We start from the raw sequence: 18,484 nt of genomic DNA, 5'->3' as shown, positions 1-18,484 counted from the left end.
GGCTCACAGTCTATGTCTGACCTGATTAATTTGCATCTACCCCAGCATATTAGAACAGTGGTTGAGAAATAGTAAGTGCTTAACATATACTACAAAAAATAATACTAATAAAACAAACCAAAAGTAAAGGAATCAGGATTGGACCTCCGGTCTGACGCTCAGTCTTTCCCCCCGCCTCCCCCCACTCTTTCATTTTGTAGGTGATGCAACTGCTGAGATGTCAGTGGAAACACAGAGTTGACCAATGAGGTACTTTTTTTTATTGTCAGCTCCTCAATTTACCACAAAAGGATGCTGGCCGGGGTCATTACATAATGCTTGTAAAACACTTCTCAGTTTCCTAGAGACAACTGCTACCACATTCCAAGTATTAAATATGTTCTTACTTAGCAAAGCGAATTTCTAGCCACACATTTTGTAATTTTGTTTTATTCAATTTTGATATTTTTCAGAATGTACCTCACCATGAAACAATGAAAAAAGAGTCGATATAATTACCCAGGACAGACAATACTCCTATGAGATTATTTTATATAGATTTGTCAGAAGTGCAAGGGTTCGTTTCAAAAACAATCTTGCCTGTCTCACAAGCCCATAACATTGGCATTGTTTTTGACTCATCTCTTTCATTCAACCCACATATTCAGTCTGTCACCAAATCCTAAAATCTGTTCCTCTCCATCCAAACTGTCACAATGTCGATCCAAGTATTTATGCTATCCTGCCTCGACTACTGCAATAGCCTCCTAGCTGACTTCCAGCTTCCTGTCTCTTCCTTCTCGAGTCCATTCTTTACTCTACCATGCAGTTCAAATCTCCCCACTCCTCAAAAACTTCCAGTCGTTGACCATTTACATCCACATCAAACAGAAACTCCTCACTGTTGGCTTTAAGACGCTCAACCAGCTCTCCTTTCCTACCTTTCCTCGCTCATCTCCTACTACAACCTAGCCCACATTTCCTCTTCCTCCACTCCATTTTGCGTCACCCTGACTTCCTCCCTTTAATCATCCCTCCTCTCAGCCCCACAGCACTTATGTACATACCTGTAATTTATTTATTTATATTAATGTCGGTCTCCCCCTCTAGAATGTAAGCTCGTTGTGGGCTGGGAATGTGTCGTTTAGTGCTAGATTGTATTCTCCCAAGCCTTAATACTATGCTCTGAACATAGTAAGCACTCAATAAATACAACTGAATGAGTGAACCTTCTCGCTGTTCTTCTGTCTTGCTTTGCTCACATCTTCCTTCTGGCCTGGAACTCCCTCCCCTTCATATCAGACAGAACACCACTCTCCCCGCTTTTTTATGATATTTGTTAAGCTCTTACTATGTGTCAAGCACCTTCAAAATCCTATACAAAATGTATTTCCTCCAACAGATCTTCCCTGATGAACCCTTCATATCTGTTTCATCCTCAACTCTGTGTTGTCTACACGCTTGGCTGTGTATACTTTAGCACTTTGATACTCACCTAATCCCCAGAGCATTTATGTACATAGCCTTATATTCTGGCATTTCCCTGATCTGTCATTTATTTTAATGTCCGTTTCCCCTCTGATCTGTAAGCAGAACTGTGGGCAGGAATCATATCTATCAACTTTACTGTACTCTCCCAAGTGCTTAGCACAGTGCTTTGTACCCAGTAACCACTCAACAGATACCACTGATTGGTAATTAAATGCAGTGCCAAACTGCCACCCAAAGCATTTGATCACTGAATCCTAAACTTATCGTCAAATATTAGGACCTAGAACACAACCCCTATGAAACGGTCTTTGAAGATTTCAATGCCCACAGTCCCCATCGACCCTGTTAAATGTACCTTGATCGCCTGGACTAAACGACAATCTGAGCAGGAGGTCCATCCTGATTCCGACCGTCCGGAGTCCCAGAGAGCAGCGTTGATCTTACCCCAACTACCAAAATCTCCGTGGCTAAAATTCAAATGCAGCCCTGCTCCTTTAATGCAGCTACTTGCTGCACTATGAAAGTCAAAGCCAAGTTTTATCCTAGTTAATCATTAAACTCAAAAGATGAAAAATGTCCATAAAAGGACTCCTTCTTTGTCCATGTGGTTAACTACCCTGAATCACTCCACAACTCTTATATTTATGGTGTTCTTGATAAGGGCGGATGACCCATAGAAGAGCAAGTAATCAATCAATCAATCAGCAGTTATTGAACTCTGACTCTGTGCAGAGCATTGTACTAAGTGCTTGGAAGAGTAGACACAGTCCTTGCATTAGAGGAACTAACAATCTAGCAGAGGAGATAGACACTAAAATAACTTCAGGTAGGGGGAAGGAAGAAGAAGTGAGTTTAATGATATTCACATGTTACTCCGGGGGAGGGTCCTTGGGGGAGAGAGAATACCCAAATGTGTAGCCCAAATGTGTATCAGAAGTGTTGAGGAGGAACTCTACTGATCTAGATGATGTCTGGACCTCACTGCATGCCAGGCTTCTACACACTGTTTCCCAGCTCCTGCACATGATAATCAACTGTTTCCAACCCTGGAATATTCCTGGAAGGACAGTTTTCTCATCCTTGAGAAGAGGACAATACGTGAGCTTGATGCTTCTTTCAACGTGATATGGGCACTATGATGCTATAATCGACGACTTGGGTGAGCCACGAGGTCCCAACAAAGAAGTACCACAACTTAGTGGCAATCTTGGGAAGCAGCATGGCTCAGTGGAAAGAGCCTGGACTTCGGAGTCAGAGATCATGGGTTCGACTCCCGGCTCTGCCACTTGTCAGCTGTGTGACTGTGGGCAAGTCACTTAACTTCTCTGTGCCTCAGTTACCTCATCTGTAAAATGGGGATTAAACTGTGAGCCTCACGTGGGACAACCTGATTACCCTGTATCTCCCCCAGCGCTTAGAACAGTGCTCTGCACATAGTAAGCGCTTAACAAATACCAACATTATTATTATTATTATATATTGGTCTTAGAGGCTGAAACTGACTGATGCAATGAGATCATTTTGGCTTGCTCTGTGGAATTTCTTTGCCTTAAAGATGCCTTTGTTGAATAAGCCAATGGTCGCTATTTTCCAGGTCCATGCACGGCTTGGGACAGTCACAAAATGCCTCTCTATGACTCAGTTTCCCCATTCATAAAATGAGAATGCAGCATCTAACGCTGGTCTGGGAAGCAGGAAGGTTTAGTTCTGTCACCGGCTCATCGTGGGACCTCCTGCTACTCACTTGTCCTGCCTTGCCTCCATTTCTCCAGCTGTAAAAATGGGGCTACAAAGTTCACCTCGAGATTCATAACAATACTTTTTAAAATACTAACCACATAGTACTTCAAATTAGAAAGGCATGGACTGTCTTACTAACAACCTACACAAAATCCCAGAACCCAAACTATGAGTCTCAAACTAATCCCAATCCAGGAAATAATGTTAGAACCAAACATGTGCAGAGTGTGAGGAACATTTGAAGAAGTTCAGGAATGGTTTTCCAACCAATGCTGACCAACTCTCTCTTGTCTTGAGATCATTATTCCCCTGGCAGGTTCTCCAATTCCAAGAATAGAGTGATATTAGGGTGATCTGATAGTAATTCTGTATTGTCAAGGCAATGAGTATTTTGTTCACCTCTGGTAAGAAGTGCAACTTTAGAAAAGTGCATTGAAGTGAACAGAATTTTCCATTTTCCCTGACTATATATAGCTGCTCATATTTGTAAAGAACACTGTTGTCGGCAATATTGCATCAATATGTGTTTCTGTCGCTGAGAGCCAGGTTCTTGTTCACGGATCCCGGGAAAAGAGAGCAGGGAGGGTAGGCGGGGAGCTAAAAAGTGCATCAAACGGTAGGTGGCGCCGGATAGACGCACAGCCAGGGCTTAGATGTTTTCTCTTTAAATACCTCGTTCTTGTAATAAAAATTTAGAAGGAAAATAGTGGCATTGCTGAATTCATTCAATAGTATTTATTGAGCGCTTCCTATATGCTGAGCACAGCACAAACTTTGGCTCTTCAAAATGTGATATAAATGAATAAACCTGCTCTTCAGTCAGGGGGAAGCTGCCTGCACTGGCAGCCATCAATCAAATAATGGTATTTATCGAGCACTTACTCTCTGCAGAGCACTTTACTCAGCGCTTGGGAGAGTACAATACAATAAATAGACACGACCCCTTTCCTCAAGGAGCTAATGAGCACGGGCTTTGAAGTCAGAGGTCATGAGTTAGAATTCCGGCTCTGCCACTTGTCAGCTGTGTGACTGTGGGCAAGTCACTTAACTTCTCTGTGCCTCAGTTACCTCATCTGTAAAATGGGGATTAAGACTGTGAGCCCCACGTGGGACAACCTGATTCCCCTGTGTCTACTCCAGCGCTTAGAACAGTGCTCTGTAGTGCTCTGCACATTCTCTCCTAGACCCCCTCCAATCTGGCTTCCGTCCCCTCCACTCTACCAAGACTGCTCTCTCTAAGGTCACCCATGACCTCCTTCTTGCCAAATCCAATGGCTCCTACTCCATTCTGATCCTCCTTGACCTCTCTGCTGCCTTTGACACTGTCGACCATCCCCTCCTCCTCCATACCTTATCTCACCTTGGCTTCACGGACTCTGTCCTCTCCTGGTTCTCCTCTTACCTCTCTGGCCGATCATTCTCGGTCTCCTACGCTGGAGCCTCCTCCCCCTCCCATCCTTTAACTGTTGGAGTTCCTCAAGGGTCAGTTCTTGGCCCTCTGCTGTTCTCTATTTACACTCACTCCCTCGGTGAACTCATTCGCTCTCACGGCTTTGACTACCATCTCTACGCAGATGACACGCAGATCTACATCTCCGCCCCTGTCCTCTCCCCCTCCCTTCAGGCTCGCATCTCCTCCCGCCTCCGGGACGTCTCCACCTGGATGTCGGCCCGCCACCTAAAACTCAACATGAGCAAGACTGAGCTCCTCATCTTCCCTCCCAAACCCGGCCCGCTCCCAGACTTCTCCATCACCGTGGATGGCACGACCATCCTTCCCGTCCCGCAGGCCCGCAATCTCGGTGTCATCCTTGACTCGTCCCTCTCGTTCACCCCACACATCCTATCCGTTACCAAGACCTGCCGGTTTCACCTCTACAATATCGCCAAGATCCGCCCTTTCCTCTCCACCCAAACGGCTACCTTACTATTATGGGCTCTCGTTATATCCCGGCTAGACTACGGTGTCAGCCTTCTCTCTGACCTCCCTTCCTCCTCTCTCGCCCCGCTCCGGTCTATTCTTCACTCCGCTGCCCGGCTCATCTTCCTGCAGAAATGATCTGGGCATGTCACTCCCCTTCTTAAACAACTCCAGTGGTTGCCTATCGACCTCCGCTCCAAACAAAAACTCCTCACTCTAGGCTTCAAGGCTCTCCATCACCTTGCCCCTTCCTACCTCTCCTCCCTTCTCTCTTTCTACCGCCCACCCCGCACGCTCCGCTCCTCTGCCGCCCACCTCCTCACCGTCCCTCGGTCTCGCCTATCCCGCCGTCGACCCCCGGGTCACGTCCTCCCGCGGTCCCGGAACGCCCTCCCTCCTCACCTCCGCCAAACTGATTCTCTTTCCCTCTTCAAAACCTTACTTAAAAATCACCTCCTCCAAGAGGCGTTCCCAGACTGAGCTCCTCTTCCCCCTCTACTCCCTCTGCCATCCCCCCTTTACCTCTCCGCAGCTAAAGCCTCATTTTCCCCTTTTCCCTCTGCTCCTCCACCTCTCCCTTCCCATCCCCACAGCACTGTACTTGTCCGCTCAACTGTATATATTTTCGTTACCCTATTTATTTTGTTAATGAATTGTACATCGTCTTGATTCTATTTAGTTGCCATTGTTTTTACGAGATGTTCTTCCCCTCGACGCTGTTTAGTGCCATTGTTCTTGTCTGTCCGTCTCCCTCGATTAAACTGTAAGCCCGTCAAACAGCAGGGACTGTCTCTATCTGTTGCCGACTTGTTCATCCCAAGCGCTTAGTACAGTGCTCTGCACATAGTAAGCGCTCAATAAATACTATTGAATGAATGAACATAGTAAGCGCTTAACAAATACCAACATTATCATCTATTAAACATCTAGTGCGGTTGACAAACATTAAAATAAATGACGGAAGCAACGGGGTTTAAGGCTACGTGTACATAAGTGCTGTAGGGTTTGTGGGGAGGCAGGGGATGGTGTACTTTAGTGACTTTAGGGGTGAGAACTCAAGCGACTCGGAAAGAGAAAGGTGAGGGGTTGACAGATTAGTCAGGGAAGGCTTCCTGTAGATGTAATTTTAGTAGGGTTTTGAAGATGGGGGAGAGAAGTGGTCTGCCTAATTCCCATCTGTGTATGCTCTCCCAGGGCTTAGTGTTCTGCACAAAGTAAGTGCTTAACACTACTACTACTCACATTTGAGTGCTTACTGTATGCCCAGCACTGTACTAAGCACTTGGGACAGTACAATATAAGAGTTGGCAGACACGTTCCCTGCCCAGACTAAGCTTACAGTCTAGAGGGGAAGACAGGCATGAATATAAATGTTATGGATATGTACACAAGAGCCGTGAGGCTGAGTCAGGTGTAAATAAAGGATACAAATCCAAGAGCAAGGGCAATGCAGAAGGGAATGGGAGAAGAGAAAATGAGGGCTTACTGTCAGATACATTCGATGTCCAGCTCATTAAGAACTGGACAGTTTCATCCTCCCAAGGAGAACGTTCTGCTCTCCGTGGTGGGTTTCCAATGTGTCTGAGAGAATTCTAGGATACCCCTGGGTTCAAGAGGGAGCACGAGTTAGTCCTGCCCTACAAACACTGTCAGGATACAGGCAGCTGTATTTCCCAGACTAAGCAAGGCAGATACTCCTCGGGGATTCATTCTTCTCCAGGATCTCCTCCTCATGTAATTCTGAGTGTCCCATTTCTGCCCCAATACGAGGCAGCCACATTTCCCTACCTAGGAGACCCAGCCCACACACCATGCTCCTCTAATACCAACCTACTCATTGTCCCTCGCCCTCTTGCTCACATCCTTCCTCCTGCCTGGAACTCCCTTCCCCTTCACATCTGGTTGGCCACTACTCTCCCCACTTTCTAAGTCTTCCTCAAAGCCCATCTCCTCCAGGAGGCCTTCTCTGTTTAATTCAATCAATTCCTCACCTCCCCACTCAATTTCTTCCCCTACCATATCACTTAAAGGCTTAGGAACCTTCACATTTAGGTACTCCTCTCTGCTTCCTTCTCCCTGCTATCAGAGAGCTTCTGTATAGATCTTCATACCTGGATGCTTCCCCTAGCTGCAGCTTTAGTGTGTCTCCCCTGCTAGATCCTAAGTTTCTTAAGGACAGCGAATGTTCACAACATCGCTAAAATCCATGCTTTCCTCTCCAACCAAACTGCTACCACATTAATCCACGCACTTATCCTTTTCCACCTTGATGACTGCATCAACCTCCTTGCTGACCTCCCTGCCTCCTGTCTTTCCCCACTCCCGTCCATACTTCTCTCTGCTGTCTGGATCACTGTTCTACAAAAATATTCAGTCCTTGTTGCCCCACTCCTCAAGAAGCGCCAGTGGTTGCCCATCCACCTCCCCACCAAACAGAAACTCCTTGCCTTAGGCTTTAAAGCACTCATTCACCTTGCCCCCTCCTACTTCACCTTGCTGCTCTCCTATTATAATCTATCTAGCTGCTGGCCTGCCTCTGGCCTGGAACAATGTCTATATTCAACAATTACTCTCCCATCCCTTCAAAGCCTTACTGAAATCTCCTCCAAGAGGCTTTCCCTGACCAAGCCCTCTTTTCCTTTTCTTCCACTCCCCTCTGTATCCTCCCTTTATTCACTTCCCTTCCCAGACCCACAGCACTTATGTACATATCTGCAACTCATTTACTTCTATTAATGTCCATGTCCCCCTGCAGACTGTAAGCTCACTGTGGGCAGGGAATGTATCTGTTATACTGTTCTCTCCCAAGGGCTTAATACAGTGCTCTACACAAAGTAAGCACTCAATACAATTGTTTGACTGACACTAACTTTATTGTACATTCCCAAACACACTTAGTAGAGGGCTCTTCCCAAGAGTAATTGCTCAGGAAGTATTGTTTCTTTGGTTGTTTTTTTTGGCGGGGGGGAGGGGGGTGATTTAGTCAAACGGCCTACAAACTACACATGGACGAGGTTTGAATAATATTCAGCTGCTGAAACTCCTTTGTCTGAAAAGAAGCCTGGTTACAACTGAAAATCCATCTCTTCTTGGCACATCATGCAGAGATAGGATGGTCAATCCACCAGGTGTCACAGAGTAAGAAAGCTCCAGTAGAGTCGCTTTCTGCAGCATTTTCCCCTCCCCTAATTCTTGCTCCATTGGGGATGTTGCATATGGTGGTTTAGGCTTCGCTTAGTCATTAACATCTAGCCTTCTGCCCTCAGTTAATGAGCCAGATTTATCCTTGGTCTGTACACTTCAAAGTTTTCAAAGCATAATAAAAATAAATACATCCCCCACACTTCCACACCCTCACTCGGGGATGTCCAGAATACATTAGTCTCTGAGGGGACCCTAGGGAGCATTCTACCTCCTGAGCTCAAGTCTCCATTCTGTCACTCTCTCCCTGCGGGTTCTCAGAACGAAAGGAGCTTTGACAGTCAACAGGGGAATGTTTATTCGAGTTTCCACACTTTCCATGGAAACTGGCAAGCGAAAGGTACTTGGTGCCCCAGATCAGTCCCTCCCCTCCCTAATAGTACAACTCTTCAAGGAGGAAATCTTCTCTTCTCCCTCCTCCACCCTGCTGCTTTTCACAATTTCATCAAGTTTAACCACAAGAGTCCCAACTGCTCCTAAGCCCAACAGGCTTCTGGTGTAAATTTGAGGATTTAGATTAATTTGTACGGAGAACAAGGGTGAAAGAAAAGCAAACATCCCTTTGGGGTGTGAGGGCTCTTCAGACTGAACAGCAGCCAAATTAATCACTGAGTGGAGCAGTACTTTTTCACAGAATGCTGAATTCATCCTGGAAATCAATCAATGGGCAAGAGCATAGAACACAGCCTCTCCCTGAGAGTCAAAAGGTTATGGGTTCTAATCCTGCCTCTGCCACTTGTCTGCTGTGTGACCTTGGGCAAGTCACTTAACTTCTCTGGGCCTCATTTACCTCATCTCTTTAATGGGAATTGAGATTGTTAGCTCCACATGGGACAGGGACTGTATCAAACCCAATTTGCTTGTATCCATCTCAGCCCTTAGTACGTTACCTGACACAGAGTAAGCGCTCAAATACCACAATTATTATTATTATTCAATAAATGGTATTTATTTAGCACTTACCGTGTGCAGAGTACTGTTCTGAGCGCTTGGGAGAGTACAATACAACAGAATTATCAGACATAGTACTCTGACACAGGACTAAGTGCTTGGGAGAGTGCAACAATAAACAGAAACATTCCCTGCCCACAACAAGCTGATAGTCTAGAGGGGCAATAGATCCTCATTTGCTAAAAACTGCCCATGGCCTCTGGGATTAAAGAGTTTGGCCATTCCTACCTTGGACTCCTCTCTCTCTTGGCTGATTCAAAACAGAAGACTACACCAAACTGAGGGATCACACAGGAAGTCCAGAGTGGCTCAATGCTGGGTAGTCGGCAATGAAGCTGACTTGCCACAATAAAATAGATTCAATTATCATCGACTGGGAAATAACAGCAACACAAAGGTTTGTATAATTATTCCCAGTAAATCATTAGCACTTCATTAATATGCAGCAAATGTTAATCAACATAAATCCCTGAGAAACTGAAATTTTGTCTATTCAGGGATTATTCTAGAAGCTGAACGCTTTGGACATTCGCCTTAAAAATATTAAACAGTTGGGAAAGCGGCATTTTGAATCCCAGGTCAGTGAGCCAATTGGTTTTTTTCTATTTTTTCACTTGAATACAAAAGAGGTCTTCATTTGATTTCTGACTCAGTTTTGAAGGCAACGAGCGGTACAACTGTGCTTATCAATTTGGTAAACTCTGAGGATGTCTGTCACACCGCAACTTCTCTTTCATTTGCTTGTCATCACGCCTCAATTACACATCTTCCTCACAGGATTCGTTTCCAAAATTGCTTTACTCTCTAGTTCTGACTTTCCATCCACATAACCAACAACCCACAAAGTCAAAACTCTCCTTTGGCAATGCCAAATAGGGTTGTCCTGATTGTTTTTCATTTTTTGCAAATCATCTCAATGATTTTCATTCATTTTTTTTTTTTTTACAAATCCCTCCTCCCAAAGCATAACACAACTTAATATCTAACATTGGTATTTGAGTGCCCACTATGTGTCGAGCACCGTGTTAATCACTTGGGAGAGTACAAGAGAGTTGGCAGACACTCCTTGCCCACAACAATCTTAAAGTCCAACATCAAAAAACTGTAATAGCAAGACCCCTTTGTAATACTGGAGGTTGTCGATTATTTTTCTCAAATGACTATTAGTGGTTTCTCTATAGTTGACCTTCGTGCATGCAGAAGAAGATAGGGATGGTGAAATTTACTCATTGGTAACTGTGTGGCTGAAAAAGCTAATGTGAAGCCACAGTCTCTACCCATACTGTGCACCCACACAACGGCTGTCCCTTACTGTCCTGACATGTTGTTTGTTTGCAGCACCTGGAACACTAGACACTTTAGCCCCCTTGAAGCCAGATCGGTATGAAGTTTCTGCTTGGAAAATGTCACTCCTTTCTAGTGGCTTAATGGATAGAGCACTGACCTGGGAGTCACAACGACCTGGGCTCTGCCGCATGTCTGCTGTGTGACCTTGGGCAAGTTGCTTCACTTCTCTGGCTCTCAGTTACCTCCTCTGGAAAATGTGATTAAGACTGTGAGCCCTTTGTAAGACAGGGACTGTGTCCAACCCAATTGCCTTGTATCTACCCCAGCGCTTAGTACAGTCCCTGGCACATCATAAGTACTTAACAAAAACCACAATTATTATTAGACTGCAAAGTGCCAAACTGGGACATCTGTCCTGACCAACACCCAATTCCTACATGGAATGACATTCCACCAAAAAGACAGGAATTTTTTTTCCCCAACCTGAAAAGTCCCAAAGCTTCCTTCTTCATTTCAGCCTAGAACGCTTGTTATCGTCTTCGACCTAGCACAGCTGTCTTTTGCTCTGCCTAAGTACTGCTCTTAGTCCTTGTTTTAAAGCATTTGTTTCCATTTTGACATCCATATTAAAATCAGCATCAGGATTGCAAACAGCAAACACAGCGATGCAGCATTCTATCTCAGTCTCTCTCTGACTATACATCATTGCACAATGGCTTTTAAGGGAAGAATGAACGTGCCTTTTTTCAGCCCACTCTGCAATGAAATCCATTTTTAACTCTCGACTGATCCCAGGTTTTGTAGCTTCACCTACACACCAAGCCTGTCACTGCATGCTTCACTACACAACCAATAACTTGACATGCATAACATTTAATTATATGAGTGTGCCTCTCTCATACTGTTCTGAGCCTGCTCTTTGCTAATCCTCTATTTCCTGTCTCTCTCTGAAAAGCTCTTTTACAGCATGGTCTCCAAACAAAGCAGAATGGACTAATGGATAGAGCATGGGCCTGGGAATCAGAGGACCTGGGTTCTAATCCCAGCCCTGACAACTGTCTTTTGTGTGACCTTGGGCAAATCACTTCATACCTCTATGCCTCTGGTCCCTCATCTGTAAAATGATGGTGAAGGTCCCCCCCCTTCACCTCTCCGCAGCTAAACCCTCTTTTCCCCCTTTCCCTCTGCTCCTCCCCCTCTCCCTTCCCATCCCCTCAGCACTGTACTCGTCCGCTCAACTGTATATATTTCCATTACCCTATATATTTTGTTAATGAAATGTACATCGCCTTGATTCTATTTAGTTGCCATCGGTTTTTACGAGATGTTCTTCCCCTTGACTCTATTTATTGCCATTGTTCTTGTCTGTCCGTCTCCCCCGATTAGACCATAAGCCCGTCAAATGGCAGGGACTGTCTCTATCTGTTGCCGACTTGTTCATTCCAAGCGCTTAGTACAGTGCTCTGCACATAGTAAGCACTCAATAAATACTATTGAATGAATGAATAAAATGGGGCTTAAATACCTGTTCTGCCTCCTACTTAGACTGTGAGCCTCATTTGGACCTGATTATCTTGTATCTACCCCAATGCTTAGGACAGTGCTGCGTACATAAGTGTTTAAATACCACAAGTATTATTACTACTATTAATCACCTTGCCTGCCCCCCCCCCCACACTTCACTTCCCTGATTTCCTACCACAACTCAGCCCACATACTTGGCTCCTCTAATGCCAGCCAATCTACCCACTGTACCTACATCTCAACTATCTTGCTGCCAAGCCCTCACCCACATCCTGCCTCTTGCCTGGAATGCCCTCCCTCTTCATAGTCAACAATCACTCTCCCCACTTTCAAAGCCTTATTAGAAGCACATATCCCAGAGCCCTTCCCCAACTAAGCCCTTATTCCCTCCTCTCCCATTCCCTTCTATTTGCCCTTGTACTTGCACCCTTTATTCACCTCTCCCCCCGAGTCCCTGAGCACTTATGTACAGATCCATAATTCATGTATTTATATTAATGCTTGTCTCCCCCTCTAAACTGTAAGCTCATTGTGGACAGGCAATATGTCTACCAATTCTGTTGTATCATACTCTCCCAAGCACTTAATATACTCCTCTGAACAGTTACAACTCAACAAATATGACTGATTAATAAAGATCAAGAGCAAAAAGGCAGGGGACCCAAGCTTCCCAAGGGCATCTCCTCAATTTGTCATCAAACAAGTTGCATGTGCGAAATGCTCTGACAGTACTCTATCTAATTCACCCCTTGCAGAAATCTTAGTTTCCGAGCTCGATTTCTGGGTGGAGATGTGGGGCTCTGTTTGAATACCATGGAAAGAGGGAGAGTGAGAAAAAGAAAGTAAAAGGAGTCTCCAGCTTGACAAATAGGAAGAAGCCCTATTTTTCCTACTCTACCTGTGGCTTTAGAATCCAAGAGTCCGGTCCACGGCCAGTGTTTTCTTAATCAATCATTACTATTTACTGTACACCTTCTCTGGCACAGTACTAAACTCTTGGGAGAATACATCAGTTAGCAGACAGGAACCCTGTCTTTAAGGGCCTTTCAACCCAACTAGTTTTCTCTGGGATGTTAAACAAGTCACATGAAAGCAGTTTGGCTTAAAGGAAAGAGCTCAGACCTGGGAGTAGGAGAACCTGGGTTCCAACCCCAGTTCCATCACATCTCCCGGGTGACCTTGGACAAGTAGCTTAACCTCTCTGTGCCTGTTACCTGATCTACAAAACAGGGATTAAGACTCTGAGCCCCACATGGGACATGGACTCTGTCCAACCTGATTATGCCTGGCACATAGTAAGCACTTAACAGATACCATTTTTAAAAAATAGAGCTCAGACTAAATTGCTTCACGTTTCCAGAAGGAAAGGTGTCTTGCACTTGCAAGTGATTACTTTCAAACCCCATAACCTTGACATGAATCTTCACGCATCAGGGAAAGAGGAAGGGACACAATTCACTGCAAGGCACCCTTTTCCTGCCTGATGCCACAAGAACATCTGTTCAAGAGAGACAGGAAGGGTGTTGGGTCCAAATGATAGCGCATACAGGAGTATTAGTCAAGGCGTTGATCAAGGGGCAGATTCCTTGAGGAATAATAATGATAACGATGATAATAATAATAACAACGATAATAGTGGTAATTGTTAAGTACTATGCACCGATTACTGTACTAACTCTGGGGTAGATACAACTTGTCTGTAAGGCTGTCTCTCTCTCCAAGAGGATAATCAGGACCAACAGCAGCAATTTATAAATTGCTTTGAGGTTCGGGAATGAAAAGTGCCATGCAAAGCTGGAGTTTGTTGGTGTGATGCATCATTCAACCCCCCCACTCAACTCAACCCTCAATTAGCTTCTCTTTGGAAAATAAGGTGATTCTGAAGTGTTTACACACTACTGAGGGCTATGTTCATGTCACCCTGTGGGGTCCCACTGCATTGAATTTTCATCTTTAATCTCTTTGATCTATGCTCTGCTCTGCCCATAATCCAACTCTCTCAGGGCAACAGCTAAAATTCCAGTCAACTCCTCTTTCCCACAGGCTGCCTTGGATGTTTTAGGCATAAACAAACAAAAAAAACAACAGAGGCAGGACAACCCACCCTAAACAAAATGTCATAAACAGCTATCGAATTTACTCTATTCCCTCTAACCAAGAAATTCATTAGGAAAGTCGGGGGTGGTGGGGGAGATGAAATCTCCAGGAATCCAGATTGTTAATCCCACTAGCAGCACTTCCAGACTTGTGGCAGTTTCGTGGGAAATGCTAAAAGGACAACAAAGCACTGGGCATTAAATATTATGTAAAGTCCTAACAAAAAGTATTACAAAGTCCCATTATTTTTTTGCCCATCGAGAAGTGCACATGTACAGTGAATCAGTTTCCATTGTGTGTATTTCCCAGGCGCTTAGTACAGTGCATTGAGTTAGTAGGCATTCAATAAATAGCATTACTCCTGCTCTGTGCTACCAATTTAAAAAAAAACTATTACTGCCACTGATCTTACTTGCTTTTCGCAGGCAAGAAAGAATCAAGATTTTCAAATAGTTGAGCAAGATTTTAAGGAAAGTAATGTGGGGACTACATTCTCAATGAACCTGTGTGAAGGAAAACACACAGTACGTTATTTTGCATCATGTCTGACAACATTCATAATCATCCCTCCGAGTTCCACCTTGTGCTGTATCCAAAAAGGTGCCCATTCGCTAATTCTATCCCAAACGTGTAGAATAAACTCGAGTCCTAGGATGGTTTTACTGAAGAATTTTCTTGCTGATTTAGGTGATAAGCAAATTCTGGCCCCAAGACTAAGGTTTCACAGTTTGAGGATGCTTGGATTCCTAATTAATAACAACATCAACAAAGCCCTTACTATGTGCTAAGCACTATGCTAATCAGATTCGACACAGTCCCTGTCCCACATGGGGTGCCAAATCTAAGCGGTAAGGAGAGTGGTTATTTCATCCCCACTTTACAGATGGGAAAATTGAGGTGCAGGGCGGTTAAGTGACTTGCCCAAGGCAAATGATGGAGTTGTGTCTAGACCCCAAGCCTCCCGACTACCAAGGCTGCACTCTTTACACTAGGCCATGCTTCCTCTATAGGAATTCTATCTATTCCTTAAAGCCAGACTTGGCATTCCTTCCTTGTACCATCACACAAATGGGATACAACATCTACCACTGTCAGAGCTGGGATGCTGGTTGTCAGGCTAGCAGCTCTCCCAGGATGTATTCGTCACTCCAGAGTGTCTGACAACAGATTCTCTACCCATCACGGGGCACACCAACCTAGCGTTAATACCCAAAGTCCAAATGGCCAGATGTGGTTTGAGCCTGTCCAACCAGGTGAAGTGCCATTGAATCTGGTCAAGTTCTCCAGCAGCACAATTTAGAGAACTCAGTTGGGATCCAAAGAGTGGTTTCTTCTCTGAAGTTACTCAAGCTTTTAAGCACCATGTGGTTTATCTTCCTTTGGACAACCGGGCTTGTTGCTCAACCGTCTTGCAGGGACTTTCCAACAGCTTTAACGTCTCTCTCGGCTCACGAAGGTCACCACTTCTTTAAAAAATAAACGTTGTTTTTCATACAACGACAAAAAGAAAAGTCAGTCCCGACACTCAGGATGGGATTACTCCCATTAGACAGAAAAGGCAGAGGCAGATGGCTTTTCAACATGTCTAATGAAAACTTGCCCTTTATTTGTGGCAGTCTATAGAGGAAACTATTAATCCTTCCTGGAAGAACAATTACAAGAAATTTCTCCCAAAGAAAGGGCAAGCGCAACTGGCAAGAACTTCTATTACATTATTTCAAAGACTTGCATGTGCCTGACAAGCTTATCAGGGAGATTTGGGTAAGGTACTTGGTAATGTAATAGGGAAGCAGGGTGGTCTAGTGGATTAGAGCATGGGGCTGGGAGTCAGAAGGACCTGTGTTCCAATCCCCGCTCCACCAAATGTCTGCTGTGTGAGCTTGGGCAAGTCACTTCACTCCTCTGGGCCTCAGTTACCTCATCTGTAAAATGGGAAATGACTGTGAGCCCCATGTGGGAGAGGGATTGTGTCCAGCCCGATTTGCTTGTATCCACCCCAGGGTTTAGAAGAGTGTCTGGCACATAGCAAGCACATAACAAACAGCACGATTATTATTAATGTATTCAGTGAGCTGCCATATTTAAATTCATATTAGTTGCCCCACCACTGGAAACTCTGGAAGCCACAGAGTTGGGGGAGAGAGAGAAAGTGCCTTATGACCAGGTAATGTTTCTTGGGCCTCTATTGCACTTTCCAGTACACTGCACTCAGTAAATACTCAATAAATAACTTTCTACTACTACTTCTGGAGAGGAAGAAAATAGGATTGGATTAATTGCAGTTAAAATTGATTTCACAGAGAAAAATGATTAAAGACTCCAAATTTAAGTGGCGGAGAGAGGGAGAGAGATATTTAGTTTGAACCAGAGAACGTTACCCCAGAAAGGAAGACTAATATTCATTTACAGGTCATAGCTGTATGGGCACAGTCCCTTCCCAACAACCCTGAAGAATAGACCCAATCAATCGAACTCTTGCCATGTTGACAAAGGAAATATTAACTAAATTCATTCTTTTATTTTCCCCCTTTAACTCCATCTATGTCAAGTTAATGCTTCATTTGGGAAACTATTTTCAGCCATGTAGGACAAAAAAGACACACATTCCATTTTCTTAAAGTCATTACGTCTTAGAACAATATGTTGGCTACGTCACTCAAATTTTTTCCATACGCTACAATTTGCTGGTTGCTCCTTTAGTTTTGTTACCAATCCAAACTCATGACCTCATCAAGAAGTCTGTCTCCCTCCCTCCCATCTACTTTGTCTCTTGTAAAGGTACTGGGCACCTGCAGCAACCCGGCTTTGGACACAAAATTAGTGGGCAGCAGCAGGAGACTGGCAATACTCAGCCCAGGGCCAAGGTAGCATGTGTGTGAACAGGGATGTGGGAGGGGAATTTGGAGACTGTGGAGCAAAGGGGACAGGTGGACAGTTCCCTGGAGAAACTCTTTAGGTTTGGCTGTTCAAACAGACTTCCATATGTTATAATGAACATGTGCAACTTAATGTATGATGTCATTCCGCGATGCTGGGAGAGGAGGAGAGCACTCTGCACAATGTCATCTGGGGTGGGGGTGGGAAGTTTTCCACCCCCTCATTTCAAGGTGGCTGGAGGTCTGAAGCCAGAGCTGTCTCCCTGGTGCCAACCCAACCTCGCAGCCTCTGTCCAGAGCCCCTGAGAACATGAGCCTCACAGCCTACCAGCCCCTTCCACACTGCTTGAGCAGGGAGGCTATTATAAGTTGTAAATAAAGACTGGGCTTATTTCGTTGGCGCGAGGGAGTGTAAGGATTCCTCTCTCCAACTAATCAATGATATTTCCAATAACAAATTGACCATTATTTTATTGTCCACTATAATTGTGCTAGCCATCTATTTACCCACACTGAGGCAGTGTCCCATCTGGGGCAGGGGTCTGTATCTCATCTGTTTACCTTGTATTGATGACAAACCTTAATTAAAGACTTTATAAAATTCCATTATTATTACCATCCCCTAGCACCTGTTTTATGAGAGGGCTGGGGCCAGGGGGTGGGGTAGATTTAGCAATCAACCCCTACTGGAGGTGTCCTTGAGAGCAGAAAACCTTTTACCACTGATTTAGTGCTCAGAGTTAGCAATTTACTAAATAGTACCCCTGTGCCTGAAAGAGCTCAGTTCCTCAGAGTTCACAAAGTACCAAACTGATTCAGTAGTGCTCCTGGCCTAAGACTTGGTTGTTTTGTTGTCTTTTTGTTTTTTTGGTTAAGCCCTTACTATGTGCCAGGCTTACCCTGGGATGGAGTTAAGGTAATCAGGTTGGACTCAGTCCCTACCTCACGAGTCTCACAGTATAAATTAGAGAGAAGATGATATAATCCTCATTTTAGATATGAGGAAATTGAGGGACAGCTAAGTGAAGTGACTTGCCCAAGATCACTTAGCAGACAAGTGGCAGAGATTAAAACGTGGGTCTTCTGACTCTCCAACCAGGCTCTTTCCACTAGGTTACGTTGCTTTTCTTATTAACACTTGGTTCAACTTTGTGGTCCACAAGAAATCCCTCAGCTGGTGACTCAACTGAACGGGTGATTCAGTTTTACCACATGTAAAACTGAGTTCTCTCCATCTGGTCCTGCACGAGTTAGATTTTTCCAACTGATGAAAATCCCCTAAAACTTTAAATGACATCTTCTACAGGCATGATCATCTGAACATGCAGGATTTCTTTTGCAGAATACTCAAGATGGAAACAGCAGCCCACTACTTGATCTGAAGAAAAGAACTAGTAATCCTCCTTACTGAGCACCC

General features: G+C 44.6%; 1 protein-coding gene across 3 annotated transcripts in view; it reads right to left on the bottom strand.

The window, feature by feature from the left end:
- FAM107B (family with sequence similarity 107 member B) overlaps positions 1 to 18,484 on the bottom strand; it is a 67,720-nt gene that overhangs the window by 9,006 nt on the left and 40,230 nt on the right. The window contains exon 1 of one of the 3 annotated variants that reach the window (XM_029077370.2): positions 1,826 to 1,910. The exons of the other annotated variants lie outside the window; for them this stretch is intronic. Within the exon in view, the coding sequence (XP_028933203.1) occupies positions 1,826 to 1,868 (43 nt within the window). The 5' untranslated portion in view covers positions 1,869 to 1,910. Of the gene's footprint in view, positions 1 to 1,825; positions 1,911 to 18,484 lie in introns of those variants that run through there. 3 annotated transcript variants of the gene reach the window in all.

This window comes from Ornithorhynchus anatinus, chromosome 13, assembly GCF_004115215.2.
Source record: "Ornithorhynchus anatinus isolate Pmale09 chromosome 13, mOrnAna1.pri.v4, whole genome shotgun sequence".
Taxonomy (NCBI): Eukaryota; Metazoa; Chordata; class Mammalia; order Monotremata; family Ornithorhynchidae; genus Ornithorhynchus; species Ornithorhynchus anatinus.
The sequence above is the reverse complement of the archived record's forward strand: the minus strand, read 5'-3'. Positions and strand labels throughout refer to the sequence as shown.